Source organism: Marmota monax, unplaced genomic scaffold (assembly GCF_021218885.2).
Source record: "Marmota monax isolate L192 unplaced genomic scaffold, Marmota_monax_Labrador192_F-V1.1 WCK01_AAM20220418_F8-fsc00020, whole genome shotgun sequence".
Taxonomy (NCBI): Eukaryota; Metazoa; Chordata; class Mammalia; order Rodentia; family Sciuridae; genus Marmota; species Marmota monax.
Window position 1 is genome coordinate 23,904,261 of NW_026692912.1, and position 22,124 is coordinate 23,926,384.

At 49.1% G+C, this 22,124-nt stretch overlaps 1 protein-coding gene across 3 annotated transcripts in view; it reads left to right on the top strand.

Moving 5' to 3' along the window:
• Positions 1-2,690: 2,690 nt before the first annotated feature.
• The window catches only part of Cfap77 (cilia and flagella associated protein 77), a 121,541-nt gene continuing 102,107 nt past the window's right edge, over positions 2,691-22,124 (top strand). Inside the window, exon 1 of one of the 3 annotated variants that reach the window (XM_046451719.2) lies at positions 2,691-3,012. In XM_046451719.2, coding sequence (XP_046307675.1) covers positions 2,818-3,012 — 195 coding nt within the window. In that variant the 5' untranslated portion in view covers positions 2,691-2,817. The remainder of the gene's footprint in view (positions 3,013-22,124) is intronic. The other 2 variants (XM_046451720.2, XM_046451718.2) reach the window with 2 other exon arrangements.

Here is a 22,124-nt window from a genome sequence, read left to right on the forward strand (position 1 = left end):
TGGTAGAGGTCTTGCCTAGTACAAGTTCCATCTCCAGCACCACAATCAGGTCATCAAACCTTTTCGCATAGTGAACATACCCATCTAGGCAACAAATTTTTCATTTAATTTCATAACAGCCCTTCTGTTGGAGGTATCTTCATTAGATAATGCTTTAGTCCCATCCTGCGAATAAGAAAACTGGGGCTTTTGGTAACTTGTCCAACATGCCGTTCCTGGCCTAGAATTCCAACCTGTGCTCTTTCCATTATCACACCATCCTGCCTGTGTGAGCGGGCGAAGCACCTTTGATTGCAAAGTGCAGAGCTCTATGTCTGTGAAAGTCACAACACAGGCTGGAGAGCCAGGAGCGTGCATGTGCCCACGCTGCCACACAGGGCGGCTCCAGGCCTGGGTGAGCAGTCGAAAATCTGTCTATTCTGCTCAGCTAATGCGTTGACTGTGCACTATTGGTGTGTAAAGCCTCAAAGGTCAGATTGATTGTCATTGCAGCCAGCCCTCCAGTGAACCCAGAGCCTTGGATAAGTGAATGTTAACATGTTTAATGAAGATGCAAATGACAGGGGCTGGGGATGTGGCTCAAGCGGTAGCGTGCTCGCCTGGCATGTGTGCGGCCTGGGTTCGATCCTCAGCACCACATACAAACAAAGATGTTGTGTCTGCCGAAAACTAAAACTAAAAAATAAATATTAAAAAAATTAAAAAAAAAAAGATGCAAATGATGGATGAATGAATGCACAAAAGGAGATACTGGGAGATTACAGATCAACAGGCTACTGGGTCCAGAAACACTGCATCAATCACCTGGGCAGCTTTATAAAAATGCAGATTCCCAACTTTACATTATGAACTGCATATTAGATGTTATTATGGCATGACATTAAAATCCTTGGACATGATAAGAACATTATAGTGATGCACAAAAATGTCCTAGATACAGGATGAAATATTTAGGGTCAAAGATATTATTATTTGAGATATTTTCAAATATATCAGTTGTGTGCACATACATGCCCATGCACACGTACTCTCAAATGTAAAAGCAAACATGGCAAGCTCAAGGATCAATGAAACTTGGTGAAGTCTATATGGTTTACAATTGTAGCCTTCTTTCAATTTCTCTGTAGATTGGAACTTTTTCAAAATAAAGTTTGGGTGGATTAAAATGCAGGGTGTCAGGGACTGCTTCCAGATAATTTCATTCAGTGAGTCTGGATTGAGTCTTGTGGAACTGAGTTTTTCTTTCTTTTTATTGTAGTGGGATTGAACTCAGGCGTCACTTTATCACTGAGCTCCATCCCCAGCCCTTTTTATTTATTTATTTTATTGTTGAGATAAGGCCTCGCTAAGTTGCTGAGGCTGGCCTCCAATTTTCGATCCTCCTATCTCAGCCTCTGGAGTCCTAGGATGACAGGTGTACACCACCTTGTCCAGCAAATCTGAGTTTTTCAATCTCTCCCCATTCTATTGCACAAAGTTGGATACCAGTGATCTAATCCAACTTTAGATTCTCCTTCCAGCCCATTTCCCAGAAGAAAAACTGGGGATCCAACAGGGGTAGTGCCTGGGGATGCCCCTATGGGTTAGCAGCAGCTTCATTCAGCCTTGGTATGTGGATTTCTTTTTCACCGTGAAGGTGTTACCGCTGTTTACCGGTGACAAGTTCTTGCTTCCCCAATGCTGAAGTATAACAGCAGAGAAGCACACCGAAGCAAGTTTAGAGTGGAAAGTAGAAGCTTTATTAAAGGTTACATTTATAAAAGACTTCTCCCTGAGGAAGAAGGGGACCCAAGAGGTGGAATGCATGGAAGGAGGTCTTCCCTCTTTTATAGCTAAGGTCTACTTTCAGCTTTCCCGCCTTCCTGTCGCATTCCTGTCCTTTGTTCTGTTATCTTGCAGTGATGGAATGTAGGTGGGAAGGCCCAAAGGGTTGGGGACAGGTGGGCCGAAAAAGTAATCTGGGCAGGAAGGGTTTTTGGATTAGCACCTCCTTGTTTGTTGGGAGCTGCTTCATTAACATTTCCTTGTGGAAAAAAACAAAAAACAAACAAAAAAAAAAAAAAAAAAAAAAAAAACCACATTTCCTTGGGATGGGCTCTGGGCCTTGGGGACATTTTCAATTCCCCCAAGCGCTGCTCTGGTTTCCTGTACTATAATGGCCTCCATTCTTGATTTTACTCGATATTAGACAGATTTATCTAACTACACTAACTTCCTATCTTAAATCTGGCTTCAAAGGTTTTAGCGCGGTAGCTCGGGTGTTTGCGTGCAGCTCAAGGCACAGGCTGGGAGGGCGCCATGAGTGGGGTCTTTGGATGGAAAGAAGGTAACTTTGACCAGGAAGTCAAGTATAAATGGCCCTCTAGAATCCTATGTCTTGGGCACAACTCAATAGTAATTCTTGGATTTCTCTGATGTTTTAAGAAAACCCTAAAAGGTCCATCTTGCTGGCCGCCAATAGTTTCAGGAAAGAGCTAGCGTAGGTTTGGGAGCTGTTGGCGTCCTGTCGCCAAGGAGACGGGACTGTTCCATGCCTCCTCAAGGGGTGGCCTTGGTCTCCTTTCCTCCCGGATCCGCAGCACCGAGTCCCAGACACACTCTGAGGAACCAGCGGTGCTTACGTAGGTTCCCGAGGCTCCTTGCACCGAGAGGGCGCCGCGAGGTGCGCACGGCCGGCTCCGGAGGTGGCCGGCATCCAGCGCCCACCCCGGGGTTTTAGTGGTGCGGCCCGAAGCGAGCTGGGACCTCAGACGTGGGAACGAGCCAGGCATCCAGCCCTCGGGGCGACTCCGGGGCGACTCCACGGCGACCCCCAGGATGCCAGAGGCCGGGGACTCCCGCCAGGACCTCAAGCGGTGGAAGAAGAAGAAGCAGCAGGTGCATCGCACTGTCAGCCAGATCTGCCCGCCCCCTCGGCGGCCCCTGACGGTGGCTGACATCCGCCCAGGCATGGAGAACGAGAGGCTGGGGGTCGTGCGGGACTCCATGTTTCAGAACCCGCTCATCGTCAAGGTGAGCCACCCACAGTCAAGGGTTTCCAGCCATCAAGTCCTGGGTTCGAGGGCAGCACTGGGGACTCCAGCTCTGGTCCAGACAGACCAGGACCTCTGCAGGGTCAAAGGCAGGTCGCGTCGCCTCTCTGAGCCTCAGTTTTCTCATCCTCAAAGTGGGGTGATAACGACACACGTGAACGGGAACGGCTGGGAAGACCGAATGGGGTAATCCCAGCAGGACCCTTGCCCAGCGCGACGTTGGCTGCTGTGGTTTCCCCAGCAGCTGGCCGGTGACCCCGCAGGACGTTCATTACCACCTGTCAGCCCCCCAGCCCCCAGTGAAGGCCGCCTTTTGCTTTCCTCTGTGCGCCTGGGCTACTTCTAGGCAGCAGGTGCTGTGTGTCTCTCCTGGACAGAACGCGTCACAAGTTAATTTCCGTCTTTCTGACTCTTACTTTATCCAAATCACAACCTCAGGAGAAAAAGCGCGCATCTCCCACCTAAGAGGCCCCCCGGGCACTCGCAGGGCGTTGCGTTTTTAGTTAGACTACCTAGCCTTTTACTTACTGTCCGCTTCGGGGCACGTTAGTGTCTTTTCCTGCCAGGTGGGAACCCGCACGCCGTGGTGGCACTGCCACACCTCCCTCCCTCCCTGCCACAAGAAAAGTCAGGTTGAAGTTTGGTGGTTGAGGAGCCAGCCATGGAGCAAATTGATTTTGCGCCACTGGAGGGCAGTGTGCTTTTAAAAATGCACTTGGTTTCCCAGGCGCGTGGGAAGGGCGCTGGAGGGAACCGTGGGCTCAGCAACCGGCCCAGCGCCGGTTAGAGCGCGGAGGGTTTTGTTGCCGGGGTTGTTTTTTGCTGTTTTCGTGAAGGGAATGTAGGCTTTCCAGATGATGCGCCATTATCGGTGATGAGCTCTGCTCCTTCACAGGTTGAAGTATAACATTAGAGAAGCACACCGAGGATGTTAAAACAGGGTTTGTTCAAAAAGGAGTAACACAGACTACTCCTGGGAGGAAGAAGGGGGCCAAAGGTGTATCCTGTATCCCCAGAAGCGAGGGGTTCTGCCTTTTTCTGTGTCCCAGGCCTCCTTCGTTCTCCTGCTGTCTTCCCCTTAGCTCTCTCCTTCCGGCACTATGAGTAGGCCCAGGAGATGCTGGGTGGATGGCCAAAAGGTGAGAAGCCACGGGCTGGGGGGCCGAGTGGGAGTGATCTGGGCAGGAAGGGGACGTAATTCACCACTCCCTGTAGGGAGGGACAATCCTGAGACAGGTTATCTTAGCAACAGGTTGGAGCAGGGGCAGGTTATCTTGATAAGGGTGGAGGAAGGGCTCTGAAGGAATTAACATTTCAATTCCCCCATTCTCTGGATCTGACCCTGCCTGTCTGCCTGTCCAATTCTGGCTTCATTGACACTGCAGAATTAACAGAGTTGGCTGGCTGGGGAAACACAGACTCTTTCCTCCCATATTCCCTGAGATATGTTCCTGCAGAGGGTGTACAGTGCAGGGAAGCGGCAGCAGCGCCTTTCCAACCAATAGCCCCCACCCCCAGTGGAACAGGGTCCTTCACTTACTTCAAGGTGAGAAGAGGCACTCTCAGCGGACAGAGGGGTGAGTTGGGTCCACCATTCTGGGATTGAGGAGAGAATGGAGGCCACAGCCCCTGCTACAGCTCCTCTGATGTTAGATCATTACTGTCATTCCAGTGTGACCAGTGGCCCAACTCCTTCCTGAATGCACAATGAAGGGCACTGTAGCCATCCATCCCAAGCGACGCTTACTTTTGTGTGTATTCATACATACATTATATAGTGTGCATATATAATATGTGTATACTCATGCACATATGGTTTACATGTATTGTACATACACGTATATATAGTATAATATGCATGTGTATGATATGTATACAATATACATGATATAATGTAGTTAATATACGCACATATGTGTAAAACAATGTGTATAAATATATATGTAAAATCCCCCATATGAAGTTCAATATTTGGCCTCTGGGTGGCAATAGCGGAACATCTTCCAGGAAGAATGGGCTCTGAATGCGAGCTTAGGATGAAAACGTAGAGTCCATCACCAACCTTTGACTGCGCCTCTGTCTTCAGGGCTGGCAGGACCGTCCTGGCCTTTGGGGACCATGCAAGAGCAGTAGGGGTCCCCCACCCAAGCTTTGCGGTGACTGACCCTGGGGTTCTCTTCTGCCAGGAGCTGCCAGGATGCAGCCTTCCCTGGGACCGCCCTTGGATTCTTCACCTTTCTGTAGCGGTCAAGTTGATATCCACATCACAATACTCTCCACATCCTGTAAGATCTAGCAAAACCTGAACTGGGGTTGGCGGCCTGGACGTGACTGTTCCTTCCAGACCCCCTTACAAAACAGCGCCCTGCAGTCCCTTCTGCCTGGCTTTGTGCTTTGGGTTCTGGCAGAGCCTGGGTGGGCGGCTACTTCCACTGCCCCTCAGCCCCAGCATTATTTTTACTGCTTAAAAAACAGCATCCTGTATGTGAAAGAAAATTTGAATTATGAAACTTTGAGGGTTTGGACTTTTTTTAAAAAAGGAAGAAATTGAAAATGTTTAAGGCTGTGGAGCCTTATGATAATGATGATGTTACTAAAATTTCTGTTGAGTTGGCTTGTGGATTCCTTCACTGAGGCCCACCCAGTTCACTGGCCCAGAGTTTCAGGTCCTGTGCCTCCTCGCGGGTGGCAGTGGTCGGGAGTGCCTTCCACCCATTTAGAGGATAACTGGAGCTGAGGCATATTTTGCTTTTGTCTAATCTGAGCTTGAAGCTGTGCATTTCTATTGAGGGAAGCTAGTGCCTTAGAAATAGTAGTTCATCCCACCATATTGGAGGTTGTCGCTTGAATTGTTTTTTGCAGTGGGTGGAATGTTTTCAGAATTGTTTTATTTAAAATGCAAAGACACTGACTGAACAAACCCAGCACTGGTATTTCCCACCCAATGAATTTACCAGGACGTGTGCACATCAGTTATTCAAGAACATGTCTGCAAGGTGCCACGGTAACCAAGTGAAAAGTGAGAATCCCAGACATTCAAGCAAGCGTTTTACCTTACAAATGCTCAACAACTAGCTGCCTCATTTAGAACAAGACGACTGGTTATTGAACGGGATTTAATTGCATCAAGATGATGTTTTATGTGGCCACAAAAGGACGTAGCTGTTCTCATTAGGACGGACCTCTCCTGCGCTGTGTAAAGTGATGTGCAGGCAGAAGTGTGCCTTCCAATGTGACTCCCTGGAAGAATAAAATTAAATAAAGAACCGAGCTTCTCCTTGCTTGATTCTCATTTCCCCAGAATCCTGTGACTCAACACAGAATCTGGCAACACTAGCCTTCAAGGCTCCCTCACAAAACCTGTCAGGGGCGCACCCTTCCTGCCGTCGGGACTCCGCTGATATCCTGTCAATACAATTATGGGGAGAGACTGCTTGGTTTGCTCCACTGACAGCCTGGAATCTTCTGTCGCCCTGGAGAGGGGCTGCTTACAGGGGTGGAATTTATCGAATCGAGCGTCCTTGGAAAGTGCAAATGATCGTGGCACCTGAGTTCTTCATAATTTATTACTGACTTTGTTTTTCTGTGGGGATTTATGTCACAAATAAGAAGTGCATGCATTTGTGAAATAGAGTTATAGAATCACACAGCATTTGGGGCTAGAAAAAAGCTTACACACAGCTAATCCAACTCCTCTTTCTCTCTCTCTCTCTCTCTCTCTAGCATATTAAGGTCTGGTGAGGTGAAGAGACTCACCAGAGGAGCTATTCTTACCTGGTAGGTAGAAATGACATGAGGCACAGGTCTCCTGACTTTAGATTCCAAGTTCTATTGGCCTTAACTGACGATTAATCAATCATCCTGCATAGCAGACAGTCAGAAACTGTCACAAATGAATCTGATTCCAACGTCATTTCACTCAACCTTCCTTCTCAAGTGAGCTCTACTGATTTCACGGGACTTGTTGCTAGCAAAGAAATATTTACTAAATGTTCACTAAATGCCCAATACCATCCTAAGCTCTTGGGAGTTTAGAACTCAGCCCTTGCCCACAAAGAGTTAACCATTTAATATTTAGCTGGGGAGATGCGACACACACACACACACACGCACGCACACACACACAAGCACACTCAAGACAGGCAATGTCCTGAGTCACCCCCTGTGAACGGCGCTACTCAGAAGGGTTCAGTTCTTGAACCCAGGGGGAAGCTACGCTGGCAGGACTTGGGAAGGCTTTATGAAGGAACAGATCTGGACCTGGAACTTAAAAACCAGGTTCATATCAGGATGAAAGGGTGAGGAAAAACAAAAAACAAAAACCCAGCCCTCTGGGGCCCATGGAGTCCAGCCCCTAGATCCAAAGTGTTAGTCGGCTTTGCCTCCAACTCAAGTCCAGTCTGTAAGAGTGGTGCCCCTGGTGGGATCTTTACCATTATCATCCCGAGGAAGCAATTATTCAGAGTGTTCGAATCAGACACTACAAAACCAGGCAACCACCCCATGCCCAGTAAGAGCTGAACTTCACTAATATACACGGATGCCGGTGAACACAGGTGCTGAGGCAGAGACAGAGCAGAGAAGGCAGGGCACAGCAACACAGCCGTGCTCGCACCCCAACACAGGTCAGTGGCTGTGTTAGGTCGCAGCACGGTGTAAAAACACTACCGACTTGTTTTCTCTTCTGAAGAGGCTCGGCCTCAGATTTATATGCAGTTACCATGTAATAGGAACAAATCAATGTTAGGGAGGGCTTAGGAACAGCGGCCCCTCCTAATGGCAGGTCCTGCCGCCAGGGGGAAGGGCTTTTTTCTAGGGACACCAGGTGATTCTCGGTCCTCGCAGCTCCTTTCCCCATCTTTCTGATTCAGAGCTTTCCCCTTCCTGGCGCCCAGATGGCCTTCAGTGAGTGCAGCCTGCAGCAGTGCCCTGTGCCCTGCCCAGGACTGTGGCCACTCCAGAGAGTGGAGCTGTCCCCTCCGCTGGCTTGGCACCAAGGCCAGGAGCAGCTTCTGAAGAAGGGGTGCTTGGCTTTGAAGCTTTGAGACCTCAGAACTGGTGCTCCTCCCACTGAATCAAGTCACCATCTGTTTCCTTGGCTCTCAGGACACTGCTGTGGTGTTGTGGGAGGGCTGTTCCTATAGGAAGAATTCTGAGGCCTGGTGAACACATCAGTGGGGGCTTCCAGCAACTTCCAGAGCATTCCAGGCTCAGCCGATGCTCATTGTATAAGTCAGGATGCTTCCTCATTAGGTGTACATTGTTTATTTTTTCAGTACTGAGTATTGAACCCGAGGCCTCATACATGCTAGGTGAGCTCTCTACCAATGAGCTATTCCTCCTCCTCTTCCTTATTTGAAAGAAAGTTTCCTTGACCTAAAACTGGCTCTGCACAGGACGTTTCGAACCCTGATCTCTATTGTGTTGGGTTCAAGCTGTTCTGTGACCCCCAGACGCATCATTTGTCCCGTAAGATGACTGATTTCAACCCTGTTTTAAGAAAATGCATCTTGGCTGGAGTATAGCTTGCTGGTAGAGCACACTGCAGCCCTGAGTTCGATTCCCACAATTGCAAAAGAGAAAACAGAAAAAGGAAATGTATCTTTATTTAAAAAGTTTAATAAAAATAAACAAACACCATCAAGTGTATCCTACCTGACATACTAACCACGGAGCCCACCAATCCATTAGCTGTGCTTTGAGCTCACTAATTTTGAGATGTCAGTTTTGTGTTTGTACTTGAGATGCTAGTAAATGTGTCCCAGGCAACAGAGACTGTGACCCACCGCTTTCAGGTAGGGGGCCAATACACCGTGCAGGACGGTGTGCGCAGGTTCCTGAGAACTGGCTCTGGCAAGCCCCTGCCCAGGGGCCTTGGGCCCGCTGGTCCAACCACAGGTGCTTTTCCTCTGACTTTTATATTTGAAAAAGAAAAAGAAAGGAAAGAAGAACAAGAAAAATAGTGCTGTCCATTGTTAACAATTTGACTTTCAACGAAATTGTCCCCGTCCGGGGATGATTCTTTCAGGCTCCTGCATCTGTGCAAATGAGAAGGGCTGCAGCTATTGTTTTCAACAACCACAATAAATAGAGAAATCCGCTGCCTGGTTGCCCAGGCAGATGTCAAGCCCAGCTACCTGGCAGGAGAGAGGGGCCTGCGGGGCGGTTCAGATGTCAGGCTTCCTTGTTCGGAGCCAGCCGAGTTCTGCCTGCCGCCCCCCCCCCTCGCTCTGCCACCTGTGACCCTGCTTCTCCTCTAGACCTCCCTGTGAGCGGAGGTGAAGGTACTTAGCACCTGGACATCAGGATTCCCTGAGCTCACGGGGTACTGCCTGGCCCGGGAGCAGTGAGCACTTTGCCCTTCCCGTCATCCTGACTTCAAATATTCTTGTTCCTCAAAGCAACCTTATTGTTCTCCTCAGTTGACTAGAAGTAAATGCTGAAAACCCTGAACTCCGGGAAACCCTGAACTCCGGGAGCTGATGAGGAGACAAATCCTCCTCCCTGCGCTTGCGTTCTTCCCCTTTCCTGCTGTCCTTGAAAGACACTACCGCCGCCCCATCCCCCTCACCCTGCAACCCTGGCCAGCTGGGCACACCCTGGTTAGGTGCTAGAGCCTTCATTTTCTGGAGCTCTGGTCTTGGGCAACTGGCTTGATTTCCTGAGCCGCGGGGGGTGGAGGGTAAGACCCACCTTGCCTCCTTTCAAGGTTGTGAGGGAGGCAGCCTGAAATGAGACTCTACATCAGGAGAAAGAGGCTGACATTCTGGAAGCAGCTCAGTGGTTCTCACTTAAGCGGGGGGTGATTTTGCTCTCCTGGGAACTTTTGGTCGTGTCTGGAGACATTTTTGGTTAATGCAGCTGGAGGGGCTGCTGCTGGCACCTGGCAGAGACGCTGCTCCACATCCTCGGACTGCAGACTGCGCCTCCCACCCCGCAAAGGGGCATCCGCCGTCAGCACCAAGGCTGAGAAGCCCTGAACTGGGAGAGGCAGACACGTGGGGCACTCGTAATTCCTTCACCACAGCCTCTTGAAAACCTCATCCAAAAATTATAGAAATGAAATGGTTTGGTTTTAATTGCTTCTCTACCCATGATCTGCGCCTGTTTCCCCTCCTCCCACGTGTCCGTCCCGTTGTATTTCCAATTCCCCTTTCTGAATCCTGTTTCCTGCCCTTAGTGGTGTGGCTTACGTAAGTTCGCTAGCTCTTGTCTGTAGCTTGCCTGTCTCTGCCTCACCCCGTTGTAGTTTAAAAACATGAAAAGCATTTCCAGTGATCCCTGCAGAGTGGCTCAATAATTCATCAGACCCACTAATTAGCATAGAGGCTGTTTTGTTGAGTGGTCACTGAGCAGCCGGCACTTAGCTTTGTTTCCCTGCCCCACCAACTTGCAAGGGTTTTGTATTCCTCAGCGTGAACCAATCTAAGATTTAAAACACAACCGATTTGGTAAACCAGAAATTAAACTCACAGTGGGCCGGAGCCCCTGCGCAGACCCTGCCCCCATGTTGTGGCATTTTTGGAGAGGCAAAAACACACGCTTCCAAAAGAAAACAGCTAATTTTACACCCAGTAGTTTAAAGGCACATCAGGGGTCAGTCAAGAAACAGACTCGGGTCAGTGAGCAGAAAGGTCAGCAGGAGCAGCACACAGGAGGGAGACTGGCCACCAAAAGGCACAATGGGCTGAAAAGAGGCCTTTTGATCTTTTATAAGAACCAAACAATACATATTTGGGAGGCCAGTGAACCCGGGAGCACACAAGATAGAGCTCTTTGTGCAGGTCAGAATCCTCTGGGTCCGTCCAGAAGAATGAGGGTGGATGCTCAGAAGCTGTTTGATTTCAAGGCCTGGCCTTAGTGAAAGTCTGCACCGCTGCCAGGTGGTGGCCATTTGGAACCGAGAGCAGAGCATCCAAGCCAAGTCGCTGCACCAGAGAGAAAGCCCCAGTGAGCCTGAGCCAGATGCCACAGCCTCCCACCAGGACAGAGGACCCAAAAAGACACGGACACCGAGAGAGGGGACTGTTCAGCGTGGCGTTTCTGTTGAAGGCATTAGGAAGTTTGCTGGCAGCTTTGCTGGTCCATTTTTCTGGAAAATGTGGCCATGTCACCACAATGAAATGCCATCATAAGATTCCCTTTTGTAGAATTTCCTTTTCATTTCCCCTACCTCCCAGGAGCTCTTTAGGAAAAGAGTCGTCGTATCTATTTTGTACGCATTTGAGACTGCTAAGGAACCTGTTGGTCAATCTCCAAATGTTTACTAAACATCTAGATTGTGCAAAGTGTGGGTGGGAACACAGGAGGTTTAAGGATTCATTTCCAATGAGCTGAGGGTCTGGTCAGGGACCAGCAGACTTCCCCTGTGAAAGCCACAACACAAGTTATTAAGGGAGGAAGGAGAGGAGATGAGCAGCCAGAGTGCCGTGTTTAGAAGTTGAGTCCGGAGGAGCGTGAGGTCGCCAGCCAGGCTGCTTAGTGAGCTTGCCGAGAGAGCCGGAGAGAGCCGGAGCCGGGCTGGGGCCGACAGACGGGCTGGATTCCAGAGGAAAGGGAGGGCCCCAGGAGAAGGGCTGGCCTGGGCCAAGGTGCAGTGTCTGAACTGCGCAAGGTGTTTCATGGCAAAAATGAACAGCACCTCCACTCGGTGACTCTGAGCACGGCGAGGAAGGGGAGGAGGTGCCCTCTTCACTCACCGCTTGCCTTGACACACTCTTCCAGCTCTCCCAGTGTACACGCACGGCCAGCAGCACAGATACAGGGTTGACTGGCCTGCTGCCCGCTCTTCCCTCCAAGAACTTACAGTCTAGTGGCAGAAACAGAAAGATCAACAGCAAAGTGTAGGGGTGGGGCTGGGGTTGTGGCTCAATGGTGGAGCGCTTGCCTTCCATGCATGGGGCACTGGGGTCGATCCTCAGCACCACATAAATACATAAAATAAAAGTATCGTGTCCCATACAAAAATTAAAAAAAAAGTGATAGGGATGTGGTAACAACCATCTGGATGGGACCCAGGCTGGCTGGCTCTGCAGACAGCTCTACCCGGATGCTGGGAGGCAAGGGAAGGTGTCACAGGCTGATGGCCTCTGCTGAATCTTGACACAAAGATTAGTGAAGCAGGTGCAGAGGCCTGGCGAGGTGGGGCAGAGGCGGGTTCTGAAGCTTACGTAATTTGGGATCCTTCTTTAAATAACAGCACAGAATTACGAATCGTTTTAGAAATCATGTCGAAAGGCTTAGAAGGAGCCTTTAGTGAGGGAACCCAAAGTTAATTGGGGTGGGGGCAGCTGGCTTTCTGGACTTGAGGGTCCTCGGTTCTTCCCCAGGATACTGTTATTCATTCATTCGTTTATTCACTAAGCAGTGACACTTCCTTGGGACCAAGGACCACAGGGATGAACTCAAAGTTGGCCCTGCACCTTCTTGTTTGTTCTGGCCCCTTAGGGAATTCCCTGGAGGTCCCGAAGCCTTGTTCCAGCACACCCGAATGGCTCCTTCCCTGAGAATGAGCCTGAGCTCACCTTCCTTTACGCAGCTCACCATTTGCAAGTCTGATTTTTTTAATTAAAAATATGTATTTATTTATAAAAGGCATGGTTTATTTATTTATTTATCGTGGTGCTGGGGATTGAACCCAGGGCCTTGTGCAGGCGAGGCAAGCACTCTACCAACTGAGCAAGATCCCCAGCCCTATTTATTTTTTATGTGGTGCTGAGGATCAAACTCAGTACCTCACATATACTAGGCAAGCACTCCACCACTGAGCCCAGCCCAGTCCTTCTATGTAAGGCTGTCCCTTTCAAAACCAGGCTGTTGCTGGACCTCAGGGGTGCCTTGGGGACAGGACAGACTTCGTCCCTGCAGCTGGCAGCTCACAAGGCCTTGAGAGCCCATGCTCTGCACTTAGACCTGGCCTGTGAAGGAGGCAGGGGGCTGAGAGGTTCATCACCAGGAGCCCCGGGCCGCCTCCCTGCAGGACGGGACACTCCAGCCCAGCTTCTCTCCCAGAAGGCACAGCTGTTTGGTGGGAGGAGATGTTTTGTGGTAGACCCAAGGCACCGGGAGCACTGGAGGAAAGGGGCAGGGCGAAGCCATGAAGCACTGGGGAAGGTAGTGCCCGGATGAGGTTGCAGGAAGGCCAGAGACCTCCCGTGGAAGCAAGAGGAACCAAGGAGACCGACGCCAAAGGCCCGAGCCTGGTCCACAAATCCCTGGTGGGTCTGAGGTGACAGGTGACCGTGCCTCCTTCCTGCACAAGGCTGGCTGACAAGTGCCACACACCACACGCGCACACACACCCCCCTGCAGGGCCCTGTGATTTGACTGCTGGAGTATCGCTCGCATCCTGGTCCCCTACCAGGCTGATGTTGGGCGTCTCTGGAAGCTGTTTCCAGGCTGCTGCTTGCTGCTGCCCGCTGCTGGGAGCAGGCCCTCCCAGGCTCACTGGGCTGGATGCTCACAGGACTGCCTTCCTCACAGGGGCCTGAGCAGGTACCGAGCCTGGAGCCAGGCTTCCAGGGAGCTGCCGACTGCAGATCCCTCTGTGGAACACACCCACCGAGTGCCAGGCATGGTGCTGGCCCTTCCAATACAGTGTGTCCCTTGCTTGTGTGCCCCGATTTTAAAAGATGGCATTACTGTCGTTCCCATTTTATAGACTGGGAAGCTGAGGTGCACAAAGGCCCCACAAGTTGCCCACGGTCACCCGAAGCACAAGCCCCATTATCACTGTGTAAATCAAAAACCTCAGTGAGAGCATTTGTTGAATGCCTCCAAGTGCAGATGTGCGGGGGACTGCGTTCCTCTCTCCCAACCCCGTTCCGGGAGCAGCCAGGCACACAGGATCTACCACCGAGCCACACCCCCAGCCCCCAAGTGCCAAATCTTTTTCATATATTGGATCAACTCTGAGAGGGCCGGTTTGGGGCTCAGAAAGACTCAGTAGCATTCCCAAGGTCTCACAGAGGGCAAATGGTAGAGCTGGGGTTTGTACCACGGCCTGCGCGAGTCGAGTCTGCAGCTTGCCAGTTCCTTCCCTGATGGGCCACCGCCATCTCCCTGGAGCCTCGCCATCTCCCTGGAGCCTCGTTTGTCCCGTGGGAGAGAGGAACGCAGTCCCCGCTCATCTGCATCTTCTGCGTTGTCTCTGTCTAAGGGCCAGCTTCCTGTTCTCAAAGGAGTTTAGGTCTAGTTGGCAGATAAGCTGCACCCTGCAAGCACCCACATCTGGAGCTGCTCACACAGGGCTGGAACCCAGAGGGCCAAGGGTGGGCTGTCCTGATGACAGGACTGCAGGGGTTAGGAGAGGAGCAGGTCCTGGCCTGGGTGGCCCAGCGAAGCCTAGTGGGATGGCGGAGGTCATTTTTGAAGTGGAGCCTGGACAGCCAGGGAAGATATTGGAGGTCATGAGTCTGTGTGCATTTGGAGTGATACAAAGAAGGCAGCAGTAGGGGGTCACCTGGGAGAGGGACCTGGGATCAGGGTGAAACTGCTACAGACTCCTCACCTTTTGTGACAACACCCAAACTTTTAGAAAGAAATTTGGCACAAAGGAAAAAGGAGCCAGGCACTTGGCTTCCCGAGGAGGCCTGTGTTTGCCTCTGCTGGCTGGGGAGCTGGGGTGTCTTGGGGGAACACAACCGTCCAGGCTGACCAGGATGGCCTCCCCCTTTCAAAGAGAAGGTGCCCCTCCTCTCCCCCCACCCCTTACCCTTCTTATCCCACCTCCCTAATCAGAGAGAGCAAATTGTTATCAGATTAGCGCCAGCAATGAAAAGCACAGCGGCGCCCCTCGCAGTTAGTTAGCATTTAGATAGACTGGGCCAGGGGCCCACCCGATAGGCATCAAAGCCCGGCTCAGGGCGGCGGGAGGGATTAATTTCTTTAACCAACAGGCCTGATCTGGCCTAACTCATTACCCTGCCTTGTCAGAGTGGATGTTGATTCCATTGAAGATTAGACCATTTAGGCCTCCCTCGTTTTCAGCCCAAACTGGGGCTATTGAATTGCACATTCTCCCGTAGCCCCGTCAATACTCAGCGGCCTGAGGTTCTAATTCTGCTTCATTTAAACTTCATCAACTTTTCCAATCAAGTGGAAGGATCCGAAATAGGCTCTGTGAGCAGAAAGGCCTGGTTCCCTTTGTCAGATAATTTATTCTGTTTTCTCCTCCCCCCTTGCTCTTTCTCTCCCCAGCCTCGCTCCCCAGCCCCCTCTCGCAGTGCCCCCCCCTCCCTTATCCCCGGTGCTGAAAATGAGATTACAGTATTTAAATGACTATGGTAATCAATCTGGGGACCCTGAGCTGAGATTGAGGTTAATTTTTCTTAGCAGAACAAAGAAGCATGATGCCTTTGGGGGTGTGAAGGTGCAGTCTGGGTTTCTTGCTCGGGCTTTTTTTTTTCCCCCTGAAATTGCAGTTTTAGGAGTCTTTTCTTGTTACTAACTAGGCTCCGAGTGTGATTTTTAAAGGCGGCAGCCCCTAAGAGAGCAGAAATGTAATTTTGAGCTGATAAACAGCTAACGGCCTTCAATCAACAATTTTAATAGGGGGAAAAAAAAGTCGCTTACGCGGTATGAGCACAGATCTAATGAAAGGGTGATCATTTACCTTATTTATTTTTAAACACACACGGAATAATTTCCCACTGTGTTACAACTAGTAATTACAGCCACGCCGTGCACCCGTAAACTTTTGAATGAAGAGTCTTGTCACTGGGGTGGTCTTCTCCTTGGCAGCTTTTGCTGCTATAAAAGTTGAGATTTTGTCATGTTTTAGCTAATTGGAAATGGGTCATTATAACATTGAAAATCTACATGAAAGTGACTCTTTGGATTGCTACCTGAAGCAGTCTCTGGCTGAGCTGGCCAGTCATTCTGCTGGGAGCCCTGCCCCCCCCTCCCCCCAGCTTCTAAAACAGAATCAAAATATGTATATTTCTTTCTCTTCTTTTGCTGTCTTGTCAGAGCTGTTTTACATGCTGCCACCCAATGTTATCTTTTATTTGTGTCAGGAGAAAGGATTTGACAAGTTCAGTATACAATGTTCATTTGGCAAGGCAAATTTTTCATACCAATTTTGAGTTAGGAAATGAAACTATCTTTCAACAGAACGAGCAACATCATTTTTGGACAGACTTATTATGAGAGAGAGAATTGCAGAACTTTATTTCCTTGCATGATCCTGAGAAGTCTAATACATTTTGTAAAAAGTAGGCTTCGGTTTCCACATGCAAGCTCCTTGGGAGAGACGAGAAACCCATAATGTCTCCAAACAGAGATGCCTAGATGATGTCCCCCTCCCGACTCACCACCGATTATTAAAAGGCTGGAATAAATGGTTGTCTTCTATATTATAATGACTTTGTCTCAGACCCTTTAAACTGTGGGTGAGTTTCTGACAGTCATCTGCATTTGCAAAGCAAAATATTTAATAACCATCATTGTCTGAAATAGCAGCAAAACCATCCACAACCCTGTTTGCGAAGAGGGGAAACCCACCCCCCCCCCACCATATATCTGCTATCCATCACTGTTTGCCGAAAAAGGAAAAGCATCTCACCCTTTATGCTACCAAATTCATTTGGGGCAGTGGTTTATGGTGACATTTTTCTTTCTTAAAGCAAATATTGACTCACCATGGGGAAATTAAAACTCCATTAGGCATTGCTACATTGTACAGCAGGCCGCATTACAGCAGTCAAGCTACTATTAATTGGTTTCTTCCTCAGGAATAATTCAGGGAGGGCAGAGGGAAAGGGGAAAGAGAAGATGGATCGAACCCATAATTTCTTAAAATGACACCGTCTAAATCAGCAAAGGTGATCATTATGTGGTTATTAATCTAAATATAAAGAAGACGCTGCCTAATAATGGCATGAATCTATCAATATAAAAAGCCTGCAGTTGAGTTATGTCCAGGCTAGGGAGAGTGCATCTGAAAACTCAGGTGGGCCAGCCCCTCCCAGACTTCTCTCTGGTGCAAGAAGTTTTTCTTCCCTGCCCTCAGGTAGCAAGACTCCCTTCCAGCCTGTCCACTGCTTCCCTTTCAACATGAACACTCTGCTCCGGGCCACTGCCCACTCTGACCTTCCCCAGGTGACTCTTCCTGCCCTGCCCAGCCAGGCCACGTGCCAGCATTCTGTCTCTAGTGCCTTTGCCCTCTGTGGTAGTCTCCTAGGCTGCTGGAACAGATCGCACCCACCTAGTGGGAACAGCTATGTACTGTCTCCCAGTGCTGGAGGCCAGAGGTCTGGAGTGGAGGCGCCTTTGGAAACTGACGTCCCTCCTTGGCCTGCAGAGGCATCTTACATGCTGGTGGCAGTCTTCCCCTGGGTGTGTCTGAAGCTCCCCTCTTTATAAAGACACCAGACGTGTTGAGTTAGAGGTTTGCCCTACTCGAGTATGACCTCTTATTAACCAATTACCTTGGCATTGACCCATTTCCAAATAAGGTCACATTCTGGATAGTGGAAGTTAGGAGGTCGATACGTGAATTGGGTAGACATCAGTTCCACCCTGATACTCTCCGTTGACCTCCTGGCCCACATTTGCAGAGCATTCGACTCTTGGTAACTTGGAAGAGACACATCCATAGAGCCCTGCAAAGAGGGTCCTTCTGAACATGGCTGGGGGGGCCATTATCTTGCCATCCATAGCTGTGGGTCCTGTGACTGGGGCACACGCAGTACTGAGGCGGGACTCGCCCCGTCTGTGAACACTGTGTGTCCAGCTGAAGAGGCTATGGTGGTGGAGGCTTGTCACTGTCTACACTGGAACCCCATTTGCGCGCGCGCGCGCACACACACACACACACACACACATTGGCCACTGTCTCATTAGGCCATCTTTGTTCACTGTCTTCCTTCTGTTTACAGTGTAATCACCAGAGCGGCATCCTTCATGCTGAACTTGAGGCCCTTGTGTTAAGGAAGGCTGGGGTACAGTGAGCACTGAGAGCTCTGAGGTCCCCTTGCCAGTGGGGTGAGGACCACTCAGGATAAACAATGTCTTGGGCTCCTGTGCCATCTGTAGCCTCCAGCCTTGTCACAGAAGTATAACTAACTTGAGTCACTTACTATCTGTAAGATACTGCTCGAGGGCAGAGTCTACAATACACTTCTTTTTTTTTCCTTCCACAGAGCTATTCATTATCCATCCATCATCCATCCATCCTCCCATCCATCCTCCCATCCACCCACCCATCGTCCATCCACCTACCCTTTATCTATCCACCCATCATCCATCCATCATTGTTTTAGACAACAAATACTTTACAGAATATCCTTCGTGCATGCCAGGCATTGAACTAGGAATTAAGAAGACACCAGTGAGCAAAAATTAACGTGGTCATTGCCCTTGTGGAAACTTTCTGTCTAATCAGACAGGTGGACACTAATCAAATAATCACAAATACATAAATGTAAGATTGTTACTGTGATAAGCATGAAGAAGGAGAAGTTGAGGTCAGCTAATGGGGAATACTTCTCCTGATTAGGAGGTGGGAAGACTTCTAGTAGGAAGTGAAAATTGAGCTGAGATTTGAACTAATGGGGTGAGGGTGGGGACAAGTGGAGATGCTTGGGGAGGAGGAGGAGGAACTCAGAAGAGCATGTCAAAGAGCCCAAGCGGGGGCCGAGGGGGAGTGTGGGGATTCTAAGTACTAGAAGGCTGGTGCAACTGGAGTCGGTGGTAGACAAGGGTATAAGCAGAGACCAGGGTCTCCCTGGATTGGATCCTGCAGGGTTTTATTAGAGGCCGGTAAGAGTTGACCTCTAGCCCAAAGCACTGGGGAGCTAGTGAAGGTCTTTAAGGAAGGGTGGGGACAAGAGGTAGAGGTCAGATTGGCATTGGAAGGGCCCCTCTGGCCACGGTGGAGATGGATTGGAGTCCTCCTGCCATTGTGGTCACGGGCAGATCCACCAGGGGGCTTATGAAGTAATCGGGGTGAGAGGCAGTGCTTGAAGGAGGATGGGGGTGAATGGCAGGGATATTTAGGAGGTAGATTTGGCAGGACTTGTGAATGGGGGGGTAGGGAAAGGAGGTGGGGAGAGTTTGGGGAGAAGGTCTCTACTGCAGTGAACTTTGAGTGTCTCTAGAGCAAAGTCTGTCTTTTCCACTCCTTCATTTCAAGGTCTTGGTTGGTGTTTGGCGTATAGTGGGTATTCTATGACGTTTCTTGAGTGAAGGAATGAATGAGTAGATATAGGAAGGAAAGAATAAATTGGTGGTTTAAAAGTCTCTTCAGTGATAGGCTGTGGTAGGTACTTTCAAACTGGTTCTTTGTAAGTGTATATTATCTTTTAAAATGTGCTATCTTTTGATACCCCTTGGGGTATGAATTGTAATTTTTTATACCTTTATTTTACTTATTTATTTTCATGTGGTGCTGAGGATCGAACCCAGTGCCTTGCACGTGCTAGGCGAGTGCTCTACTGCTGAGCCACAACCCTGCCCTGAATCGTGATTCTTTGAAAGTCCCCTTCTGTTTGCTTTATTAACTCTGTTTCCTCAGGTGTGAATTTTTCTTTGTTTTCTTCCATGATAAGGATTTTTCTCAAAAGTTGGCTATTTTGGGTTGTACATTTTATTCATGATCACCATTTTTCTAAATATTTGTTAGTGGATGCTTTTCTCTGCACTGTGGTGTACTGTTAGTGATTGTGGGGGAGAGGTGGGATAGATTGGAAAGTGGGTGAACTGGCATTTTGTCTTCTGGGTAGTAGGGCATGCTCCATACACCTGGGAACAAGTGGCCACCTGGTTCTTTCGGTCTCTCCTTTCATGGTCTCTGCTTTCATCTGGATGCAGATGCTACTGCTGCTCTCTGTGTAGTGAAGTCTTGGAAGGAGGGAGGCTCAGTCAAGAGTCCCAACTACTGCCCAGAGCTCCTCCCCTTCCTGTCACCTTGTCCAGGTACTGACTGGACCTGACAGCCTCCTGCACACCCCAGGCTCCACACCATTCACCTCCTACACTGTATTCTGCTGCGGATTTCCTCTGGGCTTGTCTTTCTGTTTGATTCTGTCTAGTGGCTGTAATTCAGAGTTTCCCCAAGTTTTCTGGACCATTGATGGATCTTTTTCTTGTTTTCCAACACTATTTTGGATTTTTTACTTTTGAAAAATACTTTCATGGTGGCTGGGGCTGTGGCTCAGTGGTAGAGAGCTTGCCTAGCATGCACGAGGCACTCGGTCCGCTCCCCGGCACCACATAAAAAAACTAAATAAACAAAATAAAGGTATTGTGTCCATCTACAACTAAAAATATTTTTTAAAAAACCCCAAACCTTGCATGGTATTTTGAAAGGGCAACAAAGTAGGCATGCATACTCAGTCCCACACTGTCCAATCCCCTGCCCAGGATTCCTCCTAGGAACTCCTAAGATATTGCAGGCATGACATCTCATGATAAACCAGTAAGGAGCATGCTGAATCACAGCCTGAAGATAGTTATGTTCATCTTTAAACTAAAAAAAGTCATAGAAACGACCTTAGCCTTGACTCTTAAGTTAAATGCAGTGAAGAATGCTTTTGCTGTTCCTGCCTAGGAGAGCTACCCGAGGAACTAGAAAACCACTTCCTTGTGATCTGAAGGAGAGTCTTCTGTCCCCATCCTTCCTACCAGACTGCCAAGATGCTAAAAATCTCAACAGAACCCTTCTTTTTTTTTTGCGGTGGGGGGGGAATACTGGAGATTGAACCCAGGGATACTCAACCACTGAGCCACGTCCCCAGGGTCTCACTGAGTTGCTTAGCACCTCGCCATTGCTGAGGCTGGCTTTGAACTCACGATCCTCCTGCCTCAGCCTCCCAAGCTTCTGGGATTATAGGCATGTGCCACTGTGCCTGGCTCAACAGAACCCTTCTCCCCGAGACATCTGGGATCTCCATCTATGCATCCAAGGGAAGAGGCAATATAGCAAGCCTTTGCTCCGCCACCCTGCGGTGCTGGGGCTTGAACCCAGGACCTTGCTTATGCTCAGCATGCACTGTACCACTGAGCCACATCCCCAGCACCACCATACTTATCTGAGTGAGATCCTGCCAGAACCAACCCTCCCAGAGATGACATTCATAAACTCTGGCTAGAACACTCCTAAACACTGCTGGAAAGCAGGGGCACACAGGCAGACACAGCAGGCAGGGGAGGCCAACATGTGGAAGGGGAGAACAGCAGACCATGGTTTTCCTGTTTTAAAAGTAGCCTTACTGCCATTGGCACAATGTGTCCCGAACTCAGGCAGAAACTGTGGTTTGTATTAGACCTCTGATGAAGAACCAGGAGCAGAGTTTGGGGCAACCACAGCCACTGGAGAGTCGGAGAAGAATGGGGAAAGGAGAGATTCAGAGAAGGGAAGGAAAAATTCAGTGAATAAACTCTGCCTAAGTCTCTAGATGAGCCTTGAACTACATGTAAATGGGTATAAAAATCCCAACTAAGACCAAGAATGCAACCTAGATTTGGCTGCTGTCCGTTGCAGAAAAGGCAGTTTGCAATTTGAGTTCCATCAAATTAAATCCCTGCAAACAAAACAAAACCAAAAACTTCCAGGAGAAATAAACCAGAATCCAGGGTCCCTATAATATGTCAGTCACAATATCCAAGGTACACTTCAAAATTACTTGACACAGAAAGAATAGAAAAACACAAGTGATTCTCAAGTAAAAAGGCATCTAATTGAGACAAACGTCTTAGCTTATCTAGCTTTGGAATTAGCAATCAGGAATTTAAAGCGACTGTAATAACTATGCTCAATCTGTAAAGGACAATATGTTCATAATGAATGAAAAGATAGGGGCAAGAAGCAACAAGAAGGGGCTGGGGATGTGGCATGTGCGCGGCCCGGGTTCGATCCTCAGCACCACATACAAACGAAGATGTTGTGTCCACCGAAAACTAAAAAAAAAAAAAAAAAGAAGAAGCAACAAGAACCGCAGATGGAGTTCCCCAAGTGAGAATGCAATATCTGAAATAAAGAAAATCCCTTCATCAGCTCAACTACAGAGTCTGGATAACAGAAGAGTCAGTGAACTTGAAAATGGATCATTATGAATTATTTAATCAAGGAACAGAGGAAGAAGATTGGAA